Genomic DNA, 22,597 nt, shown 5'->3' with positions numbered 1-22,597 from the left:
TTGTCATCTGGTGAGGGGGAGGCCCGATCATTGTACTGAGGGGGAGTTGGGAGAGGCCCGATTATTTTCTTGGGGGGGGGGGGGGGGCAGTGAGGTGGGGGAGGCCTGATCATTCTCTGGGAGGCAGGGGGTGGGGGGGTTTGAGGAACGGCTGATCATTCACTGGGGGGTGGGGGGGGCAGGCCCAATTATTCTGCGGGGTGGGGGAGTGGGGGTGGGGAGGGAAGCCTGATCATTCTCTGGGGAGGGTGGAGTGGCAGGGGGTCTGCTCTGTGGACGATTGATGGAGGAGGAAGGGGTCAGAGGGCCGCGGTTCATCTGGGTAGCGGGGGGGTGGGTGGATAAGGGGGACAGTTATGTTGTGGGGGCCATCGCTCCCACTTTTTGCTCCCGGGCCGCTTTATTTGCTTTTTGTGGCCTAGGAGCGATGTGACAGCAGCGCGATTTTCAAGTTTTTTTTCTAACTACGCATGCGCAATTCAGAGTGCCGATCATTTTAGGCGTGCTAAGCCCCGCCCACAGCGTGATTCAGACCTGCGATTTTTATTTCAGGCTAAGTGTGTATGGGAACGCCTGTATGTGTGTATGGGATTTCCAAGTCGGATCTGAATTGCACCCAGATTCAGCACTTAGAATGAAAATGGTAAAATCAGGCCCTTAATGTTTAGAAGAACATAAGAACATAAGAAATAGGAGCAGGAGTAGGCCATCTGGCCCTTCGAGCCTGCCCCGCCATTCAATAAGATCATGGCTGATCTGTCGTGGCTCAGTTCCACTTTCCGGCCCTCTCCCCATAACCCTTAATCCCCTCTCTTATCAAAAACCCATCAACCGGCTTCTTGAAAATATTTAGCGAGGCAGCCTCCACCACTTCAACGGGTAGAGAATTCCAGAGATTCACCACCCTTTGAGTGAAGAAGTTCCTCCTCAACTCCGTTCTAAACCGCCCCCCCTTTATCTTGAGGCTGTGCCCCCTAGTCCTACTGTCTTTTTTGAGCGGGAAGAGTCTCTCCACCTCTATCCTATCCATCCCATTCATCATCTTATACGTCTCAATGAGATCTCCCCTCATTCTTCTAAACTTCAACAAGTACAAGCCTAGTTTATTCAGCCTCTCCTCATAGCTCAACCCCCTCAACTCCGGTATCAGCCTAGTAAACCTCCTCTGCACTCCCTCCAAGGCCAAAATATCTTTGCGCAGGTGCGGCGCCCAAAACTGCACACAGTACTCCAGCTGCGGCCTCACCAATGCCCTATACAGCTGCAGCAAGACCTCCCTACTTCGCCTTGCTAAAGGTTTTAAAAGGAGAATTTGAATCATTTTTCTGTTAATGTGATTGTACAAAGGATATGAAGGCAAATAGTTAGTTACATTGAAACATTTAAACTTTATAGGTTTACCTGAATTATCCAATCTGAAAACATCTACAGTATATACAATATAAACGATAGAATATTTAAAATTCAAATTCAAAATCTTAACAAAATAATAAATTAAACATTAAAAGTATCATTATAGTGTAAGGCAGATGGAGAGACAATTAAGTGTTCAGGTGTATACACAGATCCATCAAACGTAAATCTACTCAAAAACCATATGAAGCCACCAGTGACAATATGTTTTTCCTTCATTGAATTCTCTTACTGTCTGTATTTTTACTTTGCTTTCAGTTGTGAAGACAACGGTTGCAAAGCATAGACTGTGGAAAGAAATGATGAGGAAATGTAATACATTACAATGTTTTAATATTTTGAGCTTTAAATTGCAAAAAAGTCATTCTTTTTGTATTATTTTAGTAGTTGCCAGCTTATTTAAGAATCTGTAAATGAAATGGCCCTCCTGTGTATTGATATCATGATACCCTGTGTACTGTTCCATAGTCATTTTCTTATTACAAAAGCATTACATGCTCACATTGAAAGTTACAGGCTTGCTGGGTCTAATAACCTGGATCTGCTCCTAAGAAGAAGATCTTGTGGTCTGATGATAATTGTGTTAGGTGTCAAGACCATACTACCTTGATCTTTACATTAAGTAGGTTGCTGGATTGACACAGAATTTTAATCTGACCTTCTAGCAGTTACAGTAGTTCTTTTATACCTTAGCACAATGAAAAATGTAAAACCTGCATAGAGAACAGTAAACTGTTATGGGAAAAAAATGGTAGTTTAGCTTGGCATTGAAATCGGAAGGAAGGGCAGACTTGGCATCCGGCACTCCCCTGTAAACCTGCGGGACTTGTCAAGTATCACTGAGCGTCAAACTGATTATGAGAGTGCAGTAAAAGTGGGTCACTGATCGCTGGAAATTAGTCTTTTTTGGATCAATAGGTTGAACTACTCCTTTGCCTTGTTTCATTAGCTATCATCTCACTTGAACACTTGAAAAGTGCTTAAACACTGTCTATGTTAGTCTTCCATGTATTTCATTTCGTATACAGCTGCATTTGAGTTTACACTTTAATGAGCTGCAAGGTTGGATTGATGTAAAATAAATACTGTATTTTCCGGTAATATTTAATTCAGTTTTTTTTCCTGTCATATTCAATTCAATTCACTTTATTGTCCGTACAGAAATTAATTTCAGCTACGTTAGTCATTTGTTAAAATATTATGTATGAATGAATGATAACAATAAAAGAAAGATTATCCCATCACAGATATCTGACCTTAATTACAATATGTATTAAAAACTACTCAACTATGTTCCAAAGAACACAAAGAACAAAAACAGGAGAATGAAACAAGCGACTTCTAGTTTGTTTATTAGTATCACAACTAGGCTTACAGTAACACTGCAATGCAGTTGCTGTGACAATCCTCTAGTTGCCACACTCTGGCACCTGTTCGGGTCAATGCACCTAACTAGCATGTCTTTTGGACTGTGGGAAGAAAACCGCAGCACCCATAGGAAACTCACACACACACAGACAGTGCAAACTCCATGCTGATAATGACCCAAGCTGGGAATCGAACCTGGGTCCCTGGCACTGTGAGGTAGTAGCAGTGTTAATCACTGTGCTACCATGCTGTCAAAAAAATTTGATTCCGGCCTTGGACTACTATCTGTGTGAAGTTTGCACATTGTCCCTGTATCTGCATGAATTTTCTCTGGGTGCTCTGGTTTCCTCCTGCAGTCCAAAGATGTGCAAGTTAGGTGAATTGGTCATGCTAAATTGCCCCTCAGTGTCCAAAGATGGGTAGGGTAGGAGGATTAGTTATGGTAAATGTGGAGTTACGGGGATAGGGTGGGGGTTGTGTACCTAGCTAACATGTTCTTTCAGAGAGTTGGTGCAGACTCGATGTGCTGAATGGCCTCCTTCTGCATCACAGAGAAATATGAAAAAAAGGCTAAAAGCTAAAACAAAGAGCAATCTGCAACCCACGTCATCACAGTGCAGTGCCACTATCTCCAGCCATGCTTCTTTTATGGGGAGATATGTTGAAATTAAATTCTGTTGTATATAAAGCGTTTGATCTAAAGTTATGAAGCACCCAAAATTTCATCATCTATAATTCAGTACTTATCCAGAAATATAAGTGGAGGGGAATGGGTTGGCTGTTCTAAAAAAAGTCTTGAACATTACGCAAATTTTTATTTTGTCCCTGCACATATGGAACGAAATATAGCAGATTTCAGATGAACACATGAAGCATGGTGTGCATGCATTTTTCATTCTTGGTTCTACTGAGAAAAATATTCTGTTTCTGTGAGATGGAAACTTCAGTTGTTTAATGAAGGCAACTTTTTTATGGCAAAAGTGAAAAGTATAGAGGTGTATCTACAATTTGTGATTTTTTTTCCCTCTTTCTCCCTGTTTCTGGGTGAATGCTAATCATTACCAGCACATTAAGGTTAGCAGGTTTGAGGTAAGAGGCTCTTTTATGCTGCCTACAAGCTAATAACTGTCATTACTCTTGAGAAAATAAGATGACCAAGGAAAAGGGGCCACTTTATCCTGCAAGGAACTCTCAAGTACTTTCTAGGTTGTAAGGGTTTTGAAAATGGGGTTGAAATCTGCATCTGCTTGAGTGGCATTTAAACTTAAAAAAACATACTAATAAAATAAAGATGAGAATAGTTTGCACTAATGGACCTTGCTATGCCTTTTTCACTTTAAATTAGAGGCTTTTTTTCGTTGACTTATTGAATGAAATCCATAAGTGGAAAGACAACCCTCTGGAGGTTGAGTTGGTTAACGGCATGAGTTGTTCAGCTGCACAGATTAGAAAGGTTTTCTCTGTGATCATGTTAAATTAGCTACAATAGGTTACAGTTGGTCTTAGCACAGAGGGATAAGGAGAAAATCATTGCAAAGCCTTGTTCGAATTTCTGCCTGACATTCGTAGCTGGCAGTGTATGGACATTAGGTCCTGACAGAATCAGGCTTGGCAGTGATGGCTCCCTCTAGCCTATTCATGTGCTGGTGTATGGGGAATGATATCAAACCAAAGTATGACTGGCAATAATGCAAGGAGCAAGGAGCTGACATATTTAGTCAACCAGAAGGAGGAAGGAATAACAGAGGAGTACCAGGCACCTGTAACATCATGAAGCCACTAAAGTGATGCTGCATTTCCACTGCAGATTGGTCATACGTGATTTGGATGACTGGGCATCAGGCATGAAGCTTGTTGTGCACCTGTAACATATATTTTCTGGGTGTCATTGGTGGTGTGACATGTACATTAGACATTAATACTAGACTCACTAAAGCCGTGTATACTATATATACATATAATGTGTATTTGTATGTATGACCTAATGACTCCAGAGTGCATTTTCAGTGTCAGGATGCCCCCTGTCTAGATTAATTATGCTGGTTAGCAATGTTCCCTCTTAGATTCATGATCAGTCCAAAAGTATCCACATAGGATGTGTACAAGTCAAATATTTTAAGTTATTCCACATGTGCATTAAAGCATTTAAAGGGCCTGTGTAAATAAACAAATTGACCATGCATTCCAAAAACAATTAATGAGTACGGTGCTACAGGGTTTGTGCAGACAAACCTGCAGTTTACAGGTGCATCATGCAGGCAATAGATGCCTCGTTTCTTCAGACCAGTGAAAATTATGAATTCCCAATGGAAAACAGCTAGCGACACTAAAGGATTTTGTACACCTACTGGAAGGTTGAATTGCTTAATGTGCAAGATACTATTGATATCACACAAATGGCCAATATCGCTTTTTGTGAAAGGAAAGGAGATCTGATGTACAAAATCCTTCAGTGTCGCTAGCTGTTTTCAACTCAGTGAGCACAACATTGATAAACTGGCCCACTAACTACCAGGATCAGACTTTTCTGCCTGTTACCCTGGAAATTGTTTTGAGTGCCAGTTCGTTGACGTTGAATATGCCATACTAAATCATACACTATTGAATCATGTAAATAGGTCTAATTGCGTAATGCACAGCATCAGGTTTAACAGGTTGGGATCTTTTTCTGGTTTTGAAAGCATAGTAACAGTGACTATGCTTTAATAGTAAAAGAGAAAATGCTGGAAAATCTCAGTAGATCTGGCAGCATCTGTAAGGAGAGAAAAGATCTGATGTTTTGAGTCCAAATGACCCTTTGTGAAAATCTTTTGGTTTCAGATTCCAGCATCTACAGTAATTTGCTTTTATGCTTTTAAAGTACTTCATTAACTGTCCTGAGATCTTGAAATGCGGGTCTTTTTAATCTCCTAATTTTTGGCAATAAATTTGTCCCCCTGAAACCTATTTCACTTTTTTTTATCATTCATTTACAGGATATGGGCATCTCTGGCTAGGCCAGTGTTTATTGCCCATCCCTAATTGCCATTTAACTGATTTGATTTGATTTGATTTATTATTGTCACACATATCGGGATGCAGTGAAAAGTATTGTTTCTTGCATGCTATACAGACAGAACTGTTCATAGAGTACCTAGGGGAGAAGGAAAGAATATAGTGTTACAGTCATAAAAAAGGAGCTTTATTAGAGGGTTTTAGAAGAGTTCAGTTTGAAGAGAACAAGAGTAAAAGCTAGAATTAGAAGATATGATGGGGATAGCTCACAAGAAGTCATCTTGCTCCAGCGCCAGAGTGCTTTTCTAGGCCATTTAAGAGTCAACATGTAAAGTCACCTAAAGGACAATGTCATTAGTGAACCAGATGGGATTTTCATGACAATTGACAATGGTTTCATTAGATTTTTTGAATTCCAGATTTTTACTGAGTTTGGATTCCCCCATCTAATGTGGTAGTGTCACACACTGGATGAAGGAGCAATGCTCCAAAAACTTGTGGTACTAAGTAAACCTGTTGGACTTGAATCTGGTGTTGTGAGACTTCTTACTGTGCCTGCCCCAATCCAGCGCATCTCCACATCATGGTCACCAGTAATGGCTTGGTTGAGCCCAATATCTCACATTTTCTTGCCATTCTTTATTGTCTCTGCAACCAAGGTCCTTTACACAAAAAGAATTAAGCACTATAGATTTGTGAGCTCTTCTGATTTTTCATGCAGCATACCTTGTTATGTTAAAAGGACATATGTTAGATGAAGAATATGAAGGAAAAGTGTCTAACTAAACTTGATATATGTTAGCTTGTGAACACGTTGTGCCTTGAATTCCAGTCTCTCTTCATTTCACAGAAATATGCATTAACTATTTTGCTGAGTTAGCCTCCTGTTTTACCATTACCACGTACATTCCACTGAAAATTTTCAGTTAGTTTCTTAAGCTACTTAGCTCAAGCCTATTCACCTTAGTTTAATTCTTTTAATAGATAGAGTTTCTTGCTGTTTCTTAATTTCATTAAGTTTCATGCTTCTAAAAGCAAATTTGGACAAAGATCCAGCACAATTTGATGTGCTTCACCAATTAACTACTGACCTCCCTTTTATACCGAATTCCTCTTGTGTAACAAAATATTTCAGTTCTTTAACTTGTACCCCCAGACCTGAACCGGTGTTTGCATTCTGCCTACAGGCTCGTATGCTTTCCACAGTGCTGTTCCTGTATACTGCTATCAGAATTTACCAAAGGTGATGCCTCCAAGGGAGCAAGAGCAGATTTGTAAACTGTAAATAAAACATTTGCTAGCTATTAATTACTAGCCAGTTGAGCTGCCAATCTTGTTGCAGGACTGATTACTAAGAGACAATGTCCCAGAGGATGTACAATGCTTCAAGCCCTTCCAAGGAGTCAATTAGCTGGAGTAATGCTGGGTCGGTTTATGTTTCACTTCAACCTGTGGCTAATTTCCAGGAAAGTTAGATAATGATTTTTTTTGTTCTCTGTAAAACGCGAAAACCATCAACAGGAAGCTCTGCTGAGAAAATAAAAATGCTTTTAATTTCCATCAACCAGAGGATTCATATTTCTTCCAAATCCTAAAGGTGGTTTAACTGTTGAGTTTAATGTAAGTAAGTCGCATGTTCAGTTAATCCTATCCCTGACCTCAATAGATCTATGCAGAGGAAGCTGGTATAACTTGTGTTGTTGCTCTTTTAGATTATTTGGCTAACTGCATTTTCAAGAACTTTGCCAAGTCTGCTACAGAGGAAAACATCTCCAATGAACAATAATGAGCTGCTAGATGATTTCACATGTTGATGGATGTCAGATAGCCCCCTTTCTTTTTAGTCTACCCAGAGCTGACTAATGAATTAAAATTTATCTTGCTTTCGACACATAGGGCGGAATTTTAATATAATGTGCCGTTCCTGACTGTGGAGAAAGTGGACACCACTTACAGACTCGTGCTTTTTGTTGGTTCTCACTCAATTACAATTTAAATTTAAAGTGCCAGAGGCTTGCACAGTAGAGATGTGCGATTCAGTGATGGAGGATGCTTTTCACTGTTGAAACCCACTATCAGCTGACAATGCAGCAGATATGTTGGTGGGGGGGGTGTGGGGGGGTGGGGGGGAGGCGCGGTGGTTGCTGTTCAAGAACCTCCTGATCAAACAGGGAGGCTTTTCATCATAGTCACAACTTCCCTGGCAAATTCCAAATTGTCATGATGTGGGTATGCCGGCGTTGGACTGGCGTAAACACAGTAAAAAGTCTGACAACACCAGCTTTTAGTCCAACCTATTTATTTGATAATATACTCACAAGCTTTCGAGGGACACCCTCTTCGTCAGGTGAATGGAGAGTTCTGGCCTCAGACAGAGCATATAAAGCACAGACAGTTTAGAGATTACTGATTAGAATGCGAATCTTTACACCTAACCTGCTGTTCAAGACCTGAAGTCACAGGTCTTGAACAGCAGGTTAGGTGTAAAGATTCGCATTCTAATCAGTAATCTCTAAACTGTCTGTGCTTTATATGCTCTGTCTGAGGCCAGAACTCTCCATTCACCTGACGAAGAGGGTGTCCCTCGAAAGCTTGTGAGTATATTATCAAATAAATAGGTTGGACTAAAACCTGGTGTTGTCAGACTTTTTACTGAAATTCCAAATTACCATTGACATAAGATTTAGAGAGCAGAAAGGTGGCACAGGTATATTTTTTCAAATTTAAACCTCATTTGCAAATATTTCACATCATATTTGTTTTATTTATTTATTTATGTATGCATCATCATTATTGGTTGAGACAAATTTCGTTCTCTGACCAAATGTACCAGCATGCCTCATGGTTTGTTGCATATTGCTGGTTAGTGGAGAGTTAGGGACATTTCTTTATTGTGGAAGAAACAATGTTGTGTTTTTGCATTCACTCTTTATCGAATGTTCATGTTAATGTCTCGGTGGGACATTTGGCTGAACTTGCAGGCTCAGCTGGTCCCCTGTTCTATGCATAGCAAAGGGCATTATCTGCGATTACTTAGTGGGGATATTTGAAATGTTGTAGGAGAAATCAAAAGCCTTGTAAGGACTCTGTCAAATGACAACCTGAGACAGTATCCCACCCACCCTCCTCCCCATCACACCACTGATTCATCCTTGCTAGCGAGCTACAATTCTTCTGCTTCCACACCGCCTCCCACCCCCCATGCTGTGGCATTCAACAGAGAAAATCACTGACCTCAGACACAACTGCACAAAGCTGACTGGTACACGTCACCTTTAAGTGAACATACTACAGGTACCACAAAGTTTTCATGAACTACTGACTTTTCTTGAAGGTAGGCTTGTGATTTTAAAAAAATAATTATAATGAGTAATCATTGCATGCAAAGATATCAGAAGTGGGAACCCACCACAGGACCTGAGGCCCATAACATAATCTTTGAACCTCAATCCATCATACATCATCAATATTTCGGCTCCTGCTTAATTTAGTCACCTGCACACAATATTTCCCGCTCTTGCAGGCTCCATAAAATCCCTCCCATACGATTCGAGGTTTAACTTGCACAGTGTCAGTAAAATAGTGCTATAATAGTGTAAGCTCATCATAACTCTTAATAACATCACTTGATGTAACTGAAAGTTTTGGTTATGTGAAGAAGAAGCTACGTGCTGTGCCATTGCTTAACGTATGAAAACTTCATTCTCTGTAAACCACAACACAATTCAAAACATATATATTTTTGGATTGCTTAAACAGAATCTGTTGCATTTCTGCCTTTCAAAAAGCAAAGACAAATATTTACTTGAATATAATTTGTTTTCAATTGCAGTGCATTTTCAATTATTCTGGTCCTCTTCTTGATGCGGGTTTTAAATTTAAGTTTCCAGGCGTCACTTCTCCTTGTGTTTGAAGCTGAATCTTTGATAATGAAAGGTATGTTGACTAATTTTGGTATTGACCAGATTAACTTAATTGGAAGCAGATGATTGACAACACCTTAAATGTTTAGATGTTTTGGTTATGTGTGTGTAAGTTGGCTGCCATTTTTCCAACAACACTGACTACACTCCAAAAGGTACTTCATTTGCTTTGGAATGTCCTGAGGTGGTGGAAGGTGCTGTATGAATGTAAGATCTTTCTTTTATTTCAGCTGGGTTGTATTCTGTCACTAGTTAATCTGATGGTGTGAGCCAGTTGTTTTTTATAAATGCTCATCCACTTAATAGAATGTGCTTAGCATCATTAAGGATCAAAATAGCTTCAGAATGGAAATTAGAAATATATAATAATTTCACAAATATGTTATCAGGTAAAAATTTCAAAGCACATGATAAAATGTAACATTTTTTAAAGTTATGCAGACAAACTTAAGAGTCATTTTAGCCCAGCAAGTAGCTCTTTAGATGCAATGAGATGAATGACTAATTTTATTTTGAGTGGTGACAGTTGAGTAATAAATATAGAAAGGACAGATTTCACTCCTAACCTAAAAATTATATCTTTATCACCAAATTTTGTATGTCCATTTGGAACAGAATGAAAAAATAAGGTTGTATTCTGCAAGTTGATGCCTCCTGATGCAGAACTTCAAAAGAAGGCATATTAGCAGTTTGGCTGTGAAAATTGTTGGGACCCCATTCGTATGATTGGTGGATGGATCATATGACATATGTTGACTTTTAACACCCTCCTCCCCACCACCAAAGCTCTAATGTGATACCTACCAAACAAAACTCTGGCCAGGATGTTTTTTTCAGGTCCACATTTGGCTAAGTATTTCTTTTCTTAAAATACCATTTTGGTGATGGTCTCCAGTTATCTATTTAGGGACTGCTGGTTAGACACATGTAGACATGTAGACTGCAAGAGCCCAGATTGGCATATGTGGAGGGTCTTGTCCCTGCTACAGCTAAGGGCCCTTCAGCCTTTACTAATATGGGAGGCAGCACAATTCCAGCATGGACTGTTCTAGCGCTTAATTTATGGGATATTTCAGTAGCTGGTTTAAGCCTATAATGTAAGTGCAACATCAATGAATTTCACGGCAATAAAGCCTACTTTATACTATATTTATGTAGTAGCATCGTTAGAAAGAAAAATAAATGCAGCGAAAAGCGAGGCTTTGCATAAGGCTCAGGAATTAACTTTGAGTTTGATCTCAACTTACCTGAAGCAGAGTATTATGATAGCCATAGAGATCATCAATAGATCTCCCCATGTGAATCATAGAATACAAACTCCCCTATTAGGCCATTGGAGGCTCACTCAGTAAGGAAGGAGCAGTGGGGGCATTTAAAATCAGCTGGCTTCACTCAGGCCAGCAGTCAAAAGACTTAAGGCTGATCTGCACTCTAGAGCCACTGAACAAGGTAAACAAAGGGTGATTGGTGATGGAAGACTTGCCTCAGTAAGATTGGCAGTGGGGAGTAAAGCGAGGTTTTTTTTTCTTCCCTCCAGACCATCTTTATCGTAAGATAAGTAATCCTCCAGTAAGAAATATGCCTCTTTTTGTTACACTTGAAACCTATGAAACAAGCACAGAAGACTGGACCCAATACGCAGAGCCCATGTGTTACCTTGTTCAGGCCAACTATATTGAGGGGACTGAAAAGCAGAAAGTGATCCTGTTGATGGCCTGCGGAGTTCCAACCTGCAGTGAGAAAAAAAGCCTAACATACCCAGATGCCGTGATTCCAAAACCTTTAATAAATTGGTGGACTTGGTTAAAGGCAATTGTAGGAACATAGGAATTAGGAGCAGAGGTAGGCAAATTTAACCCTTCGAGCCTGCTCTGCCATTCAATCTGATCAAGGCTGATCTCTCCCGGGTCTCAATTCCACCTCCCCACCTGCTCCCCATATCCCTTTATCCATTTTTTAATTAGAAATACATCTGTCTCTTTGAAGCCAGTCAACTGTGCTATAGGGCAATGAGTTCCACAAGTTCATCACTCTCTGCAAGAAATAGTATCTCAGTTTTAAATCTACTACCTCTCAACCTATACCTGTGACCTCTTGTTCTAGATTGCCCCTTAAGAGGAAATATTTGGTGTACATTTGCTTTATCAATCCCTTTTAAAATTTTATATACTTCAATCAGATCTCCCTCATCCTTCTAAACTCGAGCGAGTACAAGCCCAAACTGCTTAATCTCTCTTCATACGTCAACCCTTTCATCCCCAGAATCTGGTGAACCTCCTCTGAACTGCCTCCATCCCATCATATCCTTCCTCAAATAATGAGACCAAAACTGGACACCATACTCCAGATGTGATCTCACCAGCACCTTATACAATTGCAACAATACTTCTTTACTTTGATATTCCAGTCCCTTTGCAATAAATGGCAACATCCCATTTGCCTTTTATTATGGACCCAAAACCTTCCATAATACTCCAGCGATACAGCTTTAACACAGCAGAGCGCTGTGAATTTGGACTACCTCTAAACAACATGTTGCGATACCGATTGGTCTGTGGAATTAACAATGTGACTGTCCAAAAATAAATTATTGGCAGAACCCAACTTGGATTAGAGAAAGCCATTCAGATAGCTCTATCATTGGAGAATGCAGAGAAAGGAATTCAGAAACTACAGGGGATGCCATATAGCAGTGTCTTCCAATTGGGGGGAGGAGCCTCAACTAAGAGAGATGGTATTAGTAAAATATCTTCGAATCTCCTACAGCGGCAGAGCAGTCAAGGAAGGGCGGGAACAACCTTCAGGCTATTCCAGAAGATTGTAGTTGCCAGATAGCAGACTATTGTAAGTGCAGCAGAAGGCCACAATCAGGGCTAAGTTTTAAGGACAGTCAAAATGGGTGCTATTTCAAAAAAGGCCAAGTACTGGACCGTGCCTTTCAGGTATGTCCAAACTAGGAACTAGGACAATGCAATTAAATCGCATTCCAAGACAAAGGTTGCCTCCATATTGGTGAAGTTGTTAGTAAATGGCCACACGTTAAAATGGAAATGGATACAGGAGCTGCAGTCTCTGTTATTGAGGAGCTGACTTATAATCACCTTTGGACTGGTATTCAGCTCCTAAACTTAGAAAACACAAAGGCCAGTCTAGCCACCTATATGGGGAATCCATTGCCGATAAAGGACACCTAGTGGCTTACAGGTAGGCAGCAATCAGCTCAACTTCCACTCATTGTACGGAGATAAGAACCTATCTTAAAGGGGAGGGAGTAGCTGCAAGACAACAAACTAAACAGGCTGGAGATCTTCAGGCTGGGTGCAGGGGGGACTACAAAGTCATCAAGAAGTACCCCAAAGACTTCCCTGAAAAGCTTGGAAAAATAAGGAGAGCCAGAGCTAAGATTTGTGTTGACCCCATTGCACGGTCTAAGTATTTTAGAGTGAGATCAGTTCCATACTCCCAATTGGAAATAGCAGAGTCAGAACTGGAACTCCTGGACAAGGCATAATAAGACCTATGCAGTTCACACTTGTTGTTCTTGTCCTTAAACCAGATAAATCAGTCAGAATATGTAAAGACTATAAGCTGACAGTCAACAGGGTTTCTAAATTTGACAGATACCCCATGCCCTGGATTGAAGACCTGTGCGCCAGCTTAACTGGGAGCCAAACATTTTGGAAGTTGGATATGACCATATGTAGCTCCAATGTGAATCGAATGAGCCTTTCTGAAAGTACATGACAATTAATATGTGGAAAGGCCTATATGAATACATTCTCCTGTCCTTCTGCATGTGTCATTTTTCAACGCATCATGGAGAACTCTAAGGGTTCACTCAGGTAGCGGTGTACCTGGATGATCTCTTGGTCACAGGACCTTCGGAACCTAGCGAACCTGAAAGAGGTCTTACATCGATTTTCAGACGTCAGGGGGTGCGCCTGAAAAGGGGAAAATGTGTCTTCCAAGCAAAAAGCTTGACCTACTTGGACTGTCAGTTGGATGGCAAATGCCTTCATCCAGTAATGACAATGTGAAGGCCATTAAGGAGGAACTAATTCTAAGAAACTCCACGGAATTAATATCCTTCCTGAGGTTAATGAGTAATTGCAGGAAGTTTATTCCTAGTTTATCTTCTTTGCTGTCCCCCTTGCATGCCTTACTCTGGAAACATCAGAGTTGGTCTTGGGATGCAACCACAGCTGGAGGCTTTCAACAGTGTTAAACGGCAATTTTTTTATTTATTGGCCCATTTTTGAACCCAAGAAGATTCTTGGGATGGTACTGGCATGCCACTGGTAAGATGGAACAGAGAAGTCTGCAGTGTACGCACCTAGAAACTTCTCTCTTGGATGCGAAGTGGAGGTATCCCCAGATCGAGAAAGAGGGTTGGCAGTTGTATTCAGCATTAATATGTCTACAGTAGACATTTCATCAAAGCAACTGATCATAAATCATTGCTGGGACTTTTCAAAGAACATAAGGCTATAACCCCCATTGCTCCCATCTTGTTACAGTGTTGGGCTTTGTTACTGGTGGCTGATGAGTTTCTCCTAGAGCACCATCCTGGGACGTGGCTAGCTAATGCCAATGCACTGAGTTGTCTGCTGTTGCCCATTAGCTCGGCTTCATTAACAGAAAAAGTCATGATGACCCTCAATCTTTTTGGACACTTGCTGGTGTCTGCAAGGCAAATCAAGGCTTGGAAGCAAAAGGAACCAGCCCTTTCTAAATTAAAAATCATGGTAGTACTGGATATAAAAAGACAAGGTCAGAGTTGAGGATGGCATCATCCTCTGTGGCTCCAGCATATTTTCTCCTCACCCAGAGCAAAGTCAGGTAGAAATCATACAGTGCAGAAGGAGGCCATTCAGGCCATCAAGTCTGCACCGACCACAATCCCACCCAGGCCGTATCCCTGTATCCCTACATAGTTATCTGCTAATTCCTCTAACCTACTCATCTCAGGACTCTAAGGGGCAATTTTTAGCATGGCCAATCAACCTAACCCGCACATCTTTGGACTGCGGGAGGAAACCAGAGTACCCGGAGGAAACCCACACAGACACAAGGAGAATGTGCAAACTCCATGCAGACGGTGACCCAAGCCAGGAATTGAACCCAGGTCCCTGGGGCTGTGAAGCAGCAGTGCTAACCACTGTGCTGCTGTGCTGCCCACAACATAGTCACTATGGAATTTCAAAGATGAAAATGCTAGCCAGGAGCTACATGTGGTGACCAGCCTTGATGCAGACATTACCAACTTGGTCAGAGAGTGTGAATCATGACAAGAGAATCAAAAATTATCCCCCTCTGCCGACCTGCATCCTTGGGACTGGCCTGGTAGACCCTGGGAATGAGTCCATGTATATTCTGCTGGGCCATTTTTGGGCTCCATGCCCTTGATTATGGCCAACACTCCGAATGATTGAAGGTACAGCTCATGAGTTCCACCACTTCGCATGCACGTTACTATTGAGAAAAATGCAAAGTGGTGGAACTCATGAGAAGCTTTGCTATTGAGAAGCTTCTACACACATGGGATACTTTGATGTCTTGGTCCCTGACATTGTTACTGCCTTTACAGGCACTGTGTTTCAGACCTTCATGCTTTCCAATGGAATCAAACATATTAGGACCCTATCACCAGTCATCAACTATGTAGGGATACAGGGATACGGCCTGGGTGGGATTGTGGTCGGTGCAGACTTGATGGCCTGAATGGCCTCCTTCTGCATTGTATGATTTCTATCTGACTTTGCTCTGGGTGAGGAGAAAATATGCTGGAGCCACAGAGGATGATGCCATCCTCAACTCTGACCTTGTCTTTTTATATCCAGTACTACCATGATGACTGTGTTGGCTGAACAAGCGGTGCAGACTTTTAAGCTTGGCATGGAAGCAACCCACAGCATCCATGGAGACCAAACTGGTGTGAATTTTATTCGACTACAGGCTTATCCTTTTCACAACAACAGTAATGGAATTGTTAGTGGGTTGGAGTTTTTGAACAAGATTGAACCAACCGTTTTCAAATCTGGCGGGGAGGGTGCGGACCCAACAAGAGAATCAGAAAAAGAACTATGATTCTGTAAGGACGGAATGAACATTCGAAGCTGGTGACTGAGTCCATGTGAAAAGCTTTGGGAAGGCCTCAGTTGGATCCCCGGGTTCATAACGGAAAAAACAGGGCCAAGCTGTCCATTTGCTGGATTCTCTGGTTTCAACACTCTCAATGGGATTACCCATTGGAACCATCCTGGCCACCGGGAAACCTGCGGGCAGGAGTGCGCTGCTGGCGAGACAAAACCTGGCGTAGACGGCCAGAGGATCTCACTTGCATGGAGGGCTGAAGAACCCCACCCACGAAGAATCCCACCCTGAGAAACCCACGAAGAATTCTTCCTAAAATAAGGAGACTAATTCTGTACATGTGATCTCACCAAGCCCTGTACAACTGGAGCATAACCTCACTACTTTGGTATTCCCCTCACAATAAATGATAACACTCTATTAGCTTTCCTAGTTATTCACTTGCATTCCCTCTTGCAATTCATGCACTGGGACGCTCCTGCATCTCAGAGTTCTGCAATCTCTCACCATTTAGATTTGTGTTTTTTTTCTATTGTTCCTGCCAACAGGGATGATTTCACACTTTCCCACATTATACTTTGCTTGCCAGGGTTGAACAGAAATAAGACATTTCTTCACAGGAGCTACACGAGATATCCCAGTTTCTTTCAGTAGAACTGGTTAGTTACTGCCTTTGCCAGAGACCTTGAAGAAAATTACCTACTGACTTTTGAGCACTATAATCAATGTATGAATTTAATAGAGAAAACCTCACAGATGCCAAGGGTGAGGAAATGTACCTTTGAAGTAAAAAAAAACTTGCACTGTGGCTTTTGTAAAAAATAGGGGAACTTAAGAAGGAAATAAACATGACAAGCCACTGAAAAGAAATAAGCGCTAATTCTATTAATCAGATGAGAGGCTTAGTAATGAAAAGGTTTACAAGACTATGACTCGACTAGAGTTAATTCTATCTTGAGGTTTGGACACCTTGATATAGAAAGGACATAAAGTCTTAGTGAGCCTGGATTCATCAGAATTAGACCAGGTTGAAAATCTTTAGTTATGAGCAGGAATTTAAGAAAAAGGACTATTTTCATTGGAACAGAGAAGGCTAAGAGGAGATTTATTAAAGATTTTTAAATTAAAAAGGGTGGAATTTTCCTAACAAATGGAGAAGTTTCAGTCTTGGTGTGAAAACTAGTGTGATTCCTGCTGACCCTGACCGCATGATCCAGACTGCAATTTTTAGGCACTCAGAAAAAAATTTCCCCACGTGACCTTAAATGCTCCTGAAGTGTGGAGCATCTGATTCGCCCACCCTGGGGGCTCATCTGAGTGCTTTAATAAAGGGGATGCTGAATTTAAATGGTTCCACAGCACTTGTTGTCATTCAGCCAGGAGAAAGGCAGTAAGGAAACCAGCTTCTCGATTTATGGAGGGGACCCTCACTCATTTTTTTTTTCCAAAAATATACCTTATTCATAAAAATCTCAAGTAATCTATTGCAAATGTGCAGGCCTTCGAAAAGCAAAACAATGTGGAATCAAAACATTTTTACAGATCTTCCAAATTACAGTGTCTACATTTCAATACTTAAAAAACTATATCCATGTCTCAATATTTACAGATTTGTGCTAATTACAAAGATTACATTTCAATACTTAAAACTATATACATGCCTCAATAAATTACTGTGTGCCGTTAGTGCTCAGATTGGCACACAGTTACGCAGGTCGAGGGTATTCTGTAGTTCCTGGGCCCTCGGTCTGCCTCCGTTAAAAGGCCTTACAGTGTGGCCTTTCCCCATTGTGCCCTTGTGGCGGCTGCCCCAAGCTTCAGCCCGTCCCTCAGCACGTAGTCCTGGACCTTGCAATGTGCCAGTCTGCAACACTCGGTCGAGAACAGTTCTTTCAGCTGGAAGATCAGCAAGTTTCGGGCGGACCAAAGTGCGTCCTTCACCGAGTTGATGACCTTCCAGCAGCAGTTGATATTTGTCTCGGTGTGCGTTCCCGGAAACAGCCCGTAGAGCACAGAGTCCTGCGTCACCGAGCTGCTCGGGACGAACCTTGACAAATACCACTGCATCTCGCTCCAGACCTTCTTTGCAAAGGCACATTCCAGAAGGAGGTGTGCGACCGTCTCGTCAGCCCCGCAGCCGCTTCGAGGGCAGCGTGCGGTGATGTTAAGACCTCGAGCGTGCATAAAGGATCTGACGGGGAGTGCCTTTCTCACCACCAGCCAAGCCAGGTCTTGGTGCTTGTTTGTCAGTTCTGGTGATGAGGCGTTCTGCCAGATGACACTGACAGAAGAACAGATACTACACTTGATCTTAGCCAAAAGGCCGAGAAGCGATAGCCTGTCAATTCCCACCTGGCCCCCCCAACCCTCACTCATATGCTGAATGCTGTGGAGGAGAGGCAGGCAACAATATACCCTCAGGCTGGAAGGAGGCCTTCCAGCAAGATAGCAAAGCCTGCCAAGGAGATGGTGGCATCACTGGTAGTGCCAGCAGCTTGACCAAAAGGATGGGGATATAGTGCCACAGGAAGATGAATGACCTACTCTGTTCTGATGTGGATATGCTGGCGTTGGACTGGGGTAAACACAGTAAAAAGTCTGACAACACCAGGTTTAAGTCCAACCGATTTATTTGATAGTAAACTCACTAGTGAGTTTCGGTTGGACTTAAACCTGGTGTTGTCAGACTTTTTACTGTGTCTACTCTGTTCTGCCAGAGTAAGTCTCCCTGTCTTCTCTCTGCACTCCATCTTGCCCTCACTCCCCAGAATGACACCTCGATCCCACATGCTGCCACCTAGCAGCGCCCCAGCACCCAATCTCCCACAGACTTCCTCACACACCCCTGGCACACCTCACATGCGAGGTTTCATCAACATCTGACAAACCAGGTGGTCAGCTTACATCATCCCATTTGTATACCTGCAGGATGTGCTTGCCCACAACTGTCATGAGCGAGAGATGACGGGTAGTGGGATGCCCGAGATGGGAATCCTGACTCGTTTTGAGGAGAGAGTCCTATAACTCACAGGGGAGGAGCAGGAGTGGGCCTGTGCTGAGAGCAAGCTGAGCTTGAGAGAAAAGTGAGGAGCCACTGAGTATTTATCCAGCTGACCAATCTCCAGTTTTCTGTGTAGTTCAAACCCTTGACCTGGGATTTGCGCTGTGGCTAATGGGCCCACTAAATTATGCCCAAAGGGTTTTATCAGGGTAATTATGGAAAGAATATGAAGATGCTAATATTAAGGACAATGTAATTTCTGAATGATAGGAGGACGAGGCTGGTACGGAAAATACTTGGACAATTTACCTGATATACTGCAGGAAATACAACTGTAATCTGTGCAGCCTAATAACTTAATTCTTTTATTCGCATTTGGTGAATCGGAGCTGCACCAACTCCAAAGCCAATATGTCTTTCTTAAGGTGCTGTGCTCAAACTGAACATGACTGTAAATGGGGTCTCATCACAGCTTTATGTAGCTGTAACATAGCTTCTACCCCTTTATGTCCCACCCCTCTTGAAATAAAGGCCAATCACTCACCAATCTTCATTTCTTCTTGTACTTGCCCACTCCCATTCAGCCATTTCAATACCTTGACTCATAAATCTTTCTGATGTTCCACAGTTCCTTCTTTCCAGCAAGAACGTAAGAATAATAAGATGACATGACAATGAAGTACTTTGAAACCTTAGGTAACTAACCATCGAACCTTTACAATATAGAAATAGGCCATCCGGTTCATCGAGTCTGCACCAACCCTCCGAAAGAGTATCCCCCCCCGAGGCTCTTCCATCCATCGCCCCTCCCAGCCCCACAACCTCTCCTCCGTCCACCCTACTTCAACCAACAAACCTCTGAGGAAGCAGCTGTCGACTCACATGATTCTGTGCTAGTGGTGCCATAACATGTCCATTCGAGATTTTTAACAATGCTTCTGGGTCACATCTGATTGGACTAAAGTGTAAAGAGGCCTAAGTGTAACCTGGTGTTCTGTATAATATATTGCCTTCACATTGCTGTTGATCCCTGTGACAAAAATGATAAAGTAATCGAACGGGCTCAATAATGCATTTCCGATTCCTTGATAAATCTGTGAACACTAAGGTGGTTGACTAAGTCAGAAAGAGGAATGAACACACTACATATAAATTGATGGCCATGCTGACTTTCTTGGCCACTTTCAGTGTTGTTTCATGTTGTGTAACGATCTTCCATAAGGAACTGGCACAGCTTTTAATGTCTTCTTAAAAAGGCACCTTGATCGCTGTCAGTTAGTTTTGCCTGCTACATAAAACCTACTTTGTAATGGAGTGGCAGAGCTTGACTGCGTGCTACTACATATACCACTTATCACCATTTGTAGCCATTTCCTGCTACAAAGAACAAAGAAAATTACAGCACAGAAACAGGCCCTTGAGCCCTCTAAGCCTGTACCGAACATGCTGCCCAACTGAACTAAAACCCCCTACCCTTCCAGGGAGCATATCCCCCTATTCCCATCCTATTTGTGTATTTGTCAAGATCACTATCGTATCTGCTTCCACTACCTCCTCCAGCAACGAGTTCCAGGCACCCACCGCCCTCTGTGTAAAAAAACTTCCCTCATACATCTCCTTTAAATCTTACCCCTCGCACTTTAAACCTATGCCCCGCTGACTCTCCTTGTCCAAGTCCATTGTTGGAAGGACACTGAAAATAGATCCTACCACTGGAATTCTACTGCCTCGCCTACCACAGAATTGGAACGGGCAAGGGTGGACAACGGAAATGTCCATTGACCTCGGGCAGGAATTTCCAGTCTCCCTCGAGCGAGGCTGTAAAATTTTGCCCACATGTATTACTGAGCTGAAAGAAAAATACAATTTGAACCAATCCACTGCTTCCTTATTGAACAAGATATGTTTCACTGGTGTAAGATGAACACTGCACTAGTGTTGCATTGCTGCTACAATATGGGACACTTAAGTTTTCAACCTACAGCTTAATTATCCCTGGCATATTCGTGTTCATGCTTCAAAGTCTCCATTCAGCATTTTAATACTGTTGACTGCTGTTGAACAATTGCTGCCAACGTCAAGCTTTTACATCAGCACTAATTCTGAGCTCCAGGCTTGATGTTGTACTTTTAGCACTCTGCTAATTGAAGTCCCAATGTTCACTATGAAATGGAGGAGGACAGATAATGGAAAGCATCGCAGTACAGCTGGAAATAAGGGACGTACCTGAAGAATGAGAGAAGAAACAATGAGTTACAGGCTAAGTAAGAAAGGAATTATGTTGGAGAGGATCGAGGAACAGAAAAATTTGCACTGATAAATGTGATTCACAAGTTCTTGCAGTAAATGCAATTGTGTGACAATGAGATTAGGTATGAAACACTGCTAGTGACAAAAAGAGCATTGGAAGCATTAAATATTTTTTCAGAAACACACAGGCCGGAATTCTGCAGCCATTCACCTGCAGGATCTTCTGGATTCTCTGAGGCCGCACCCACCCCTGCCACATGTTTCCTGCCAGTGAGGCATGCCTTCAGCAGGAAACTCTGTTGACAACAGCAGGGGCAGAAGATCCTGCTGCTGGCCAATGGTGGAGGGAGGGGGTAGCCGCCTCCACCACTGCGAAACATGCCCAGGGGCCGGAACTTTCTGGCCAGTCAAGCAGGTGGGATCTTTCCATCCCACCGACAGCAGACTCCTGCCTTGGGTTTCCTGGCAGCAAGGGGTGCATTCAACAGGAAACGCCGTTGACAGTGACGGAATCGGAAGATCCCGTCACCACCTCTGCCATTTGTTAATCAGGCTGCAGGAGGTATCTTTAGAAATACCACAGACCTGTTTTGAATTGAAGTTTCGGTGATGAAATTACAGCCAAGGAACCTTGACACAAAAAATGCCCTGTTTTGCACATGCCTTTTTTATTACAGTTTTTACTCCTGAGACTTTCCCCTGTTGTTTTTGTTTATTTGCTGTCTGTGCAGAAAACAGTTCAAAGGCTTCTTTAATCTACTTGTTTTTGCTAGTAAGGTGGCTAAGGAAAGACTTTGAAGCGTAATTATCGAAAAAATTATGGTTGGAATTTGACATGAGAGAAGGATTAAATGTAAGGATATGAAAAAGCAGCTCTAATTTGCAGACAACTCCAAAGGGTCACACAATGCATCAAAGTTGATGCCATGGATGATAAACAAGATCAGAAAATGGTTTGATCCAACATGCCATGACTGGCAATAAATGTGCTATCTATTTCAATCGCTTTGTCAACAGAGATGTGACACCCTTTAAGCAATTGTCAGAGTTTTGACAAGTTTTTATTCAAATTCTACACAGCATAAAGGAGGTAAGTGGGTGCTCAAAGGAGTTTGGATGGTTGATTTATTAATGAAAATGTGGCATATTTGTATACTTCCATTCCCTCCATTTTTTTGGAATAGGGTGTCATATTTTGAAATAACAAAATTTAGTCTTTTTAAAGAATATTGTTTTCCATTTGTTCCTTTAAGATCTTTTGGATCTTTTGAAAGCCCAGTGTAAAACTCGCATCTGCTTTCAACCATGGTGGATGCCATTGGACCAATCAAGAACTGCACTGAGTGGAGTTCTTGGGTAACTCAGGAATGTCCCTGGACTATCCTCAAGCTTGCTGTGCACACAGATGGTACAGCTGGAAGGCTTGCCCATTCCTCTTCCTCCTCCTGGATCCAGATTTTGAATTTATCATAAATAGAAGGAAAACTGATTTGGGCTCCACCCCCAAATTGTTTGCAAAACTGCCCAATTTCCATCCTCCCTCAACTTACGGATT

General features: G+C 42.1%; 1 protein-coding gene and 1 pseudogene across 1 annotated transcript in view; one reads left to right on the top strand and one right to left on the bottom strand.

Annotated features, from left to right (window-relative positions):
• The window catches only part of slc33a2 (solute carrier family 33 member 2), a 79,989-nt gene that overhangs the window by 26,568 nt on the left and 30,824 nt on the right, over positions 1 to 22,597 (top strand). Inside the window, exon 4 of the mRNA XM_080188922.1 lies at positions 9,608 to 9,711. Within this exon, the coding sequence (XP_080045048.1) occupies positions 9,608 to 9,711 (104 nt within the window). The remainder of the gene's footprint in view (positions 1 to 9,607; positions 9,712 to 22,597) is intronic.
• Positions 17,976 to 18,126, bottom strand: LOC145343606 (U2 spliceosomal RNA; annotated as a pseudogene).

Source organism: Carcharhinus amblyrhynchos, chromosome 5 (genome assembly GCF_965287045.1).
Source record: "Carcharhinus amblyrhynchos chromosome 5, sCarAmb.v2.hapA, whole genome shotgun sequence".
Lineage (NCBI taxonomy): Eukaryota > Metazoa > Chordata > Chondrichthyes > Carcharhiniformes > Carcharhinidae > Carcharhinus > Carcharhinus amblyrhynchos.
Note: the sequence above shows the minus strand (reverse complement) of the source record. Positions and strands in the feature narration are given on the sequence as shown.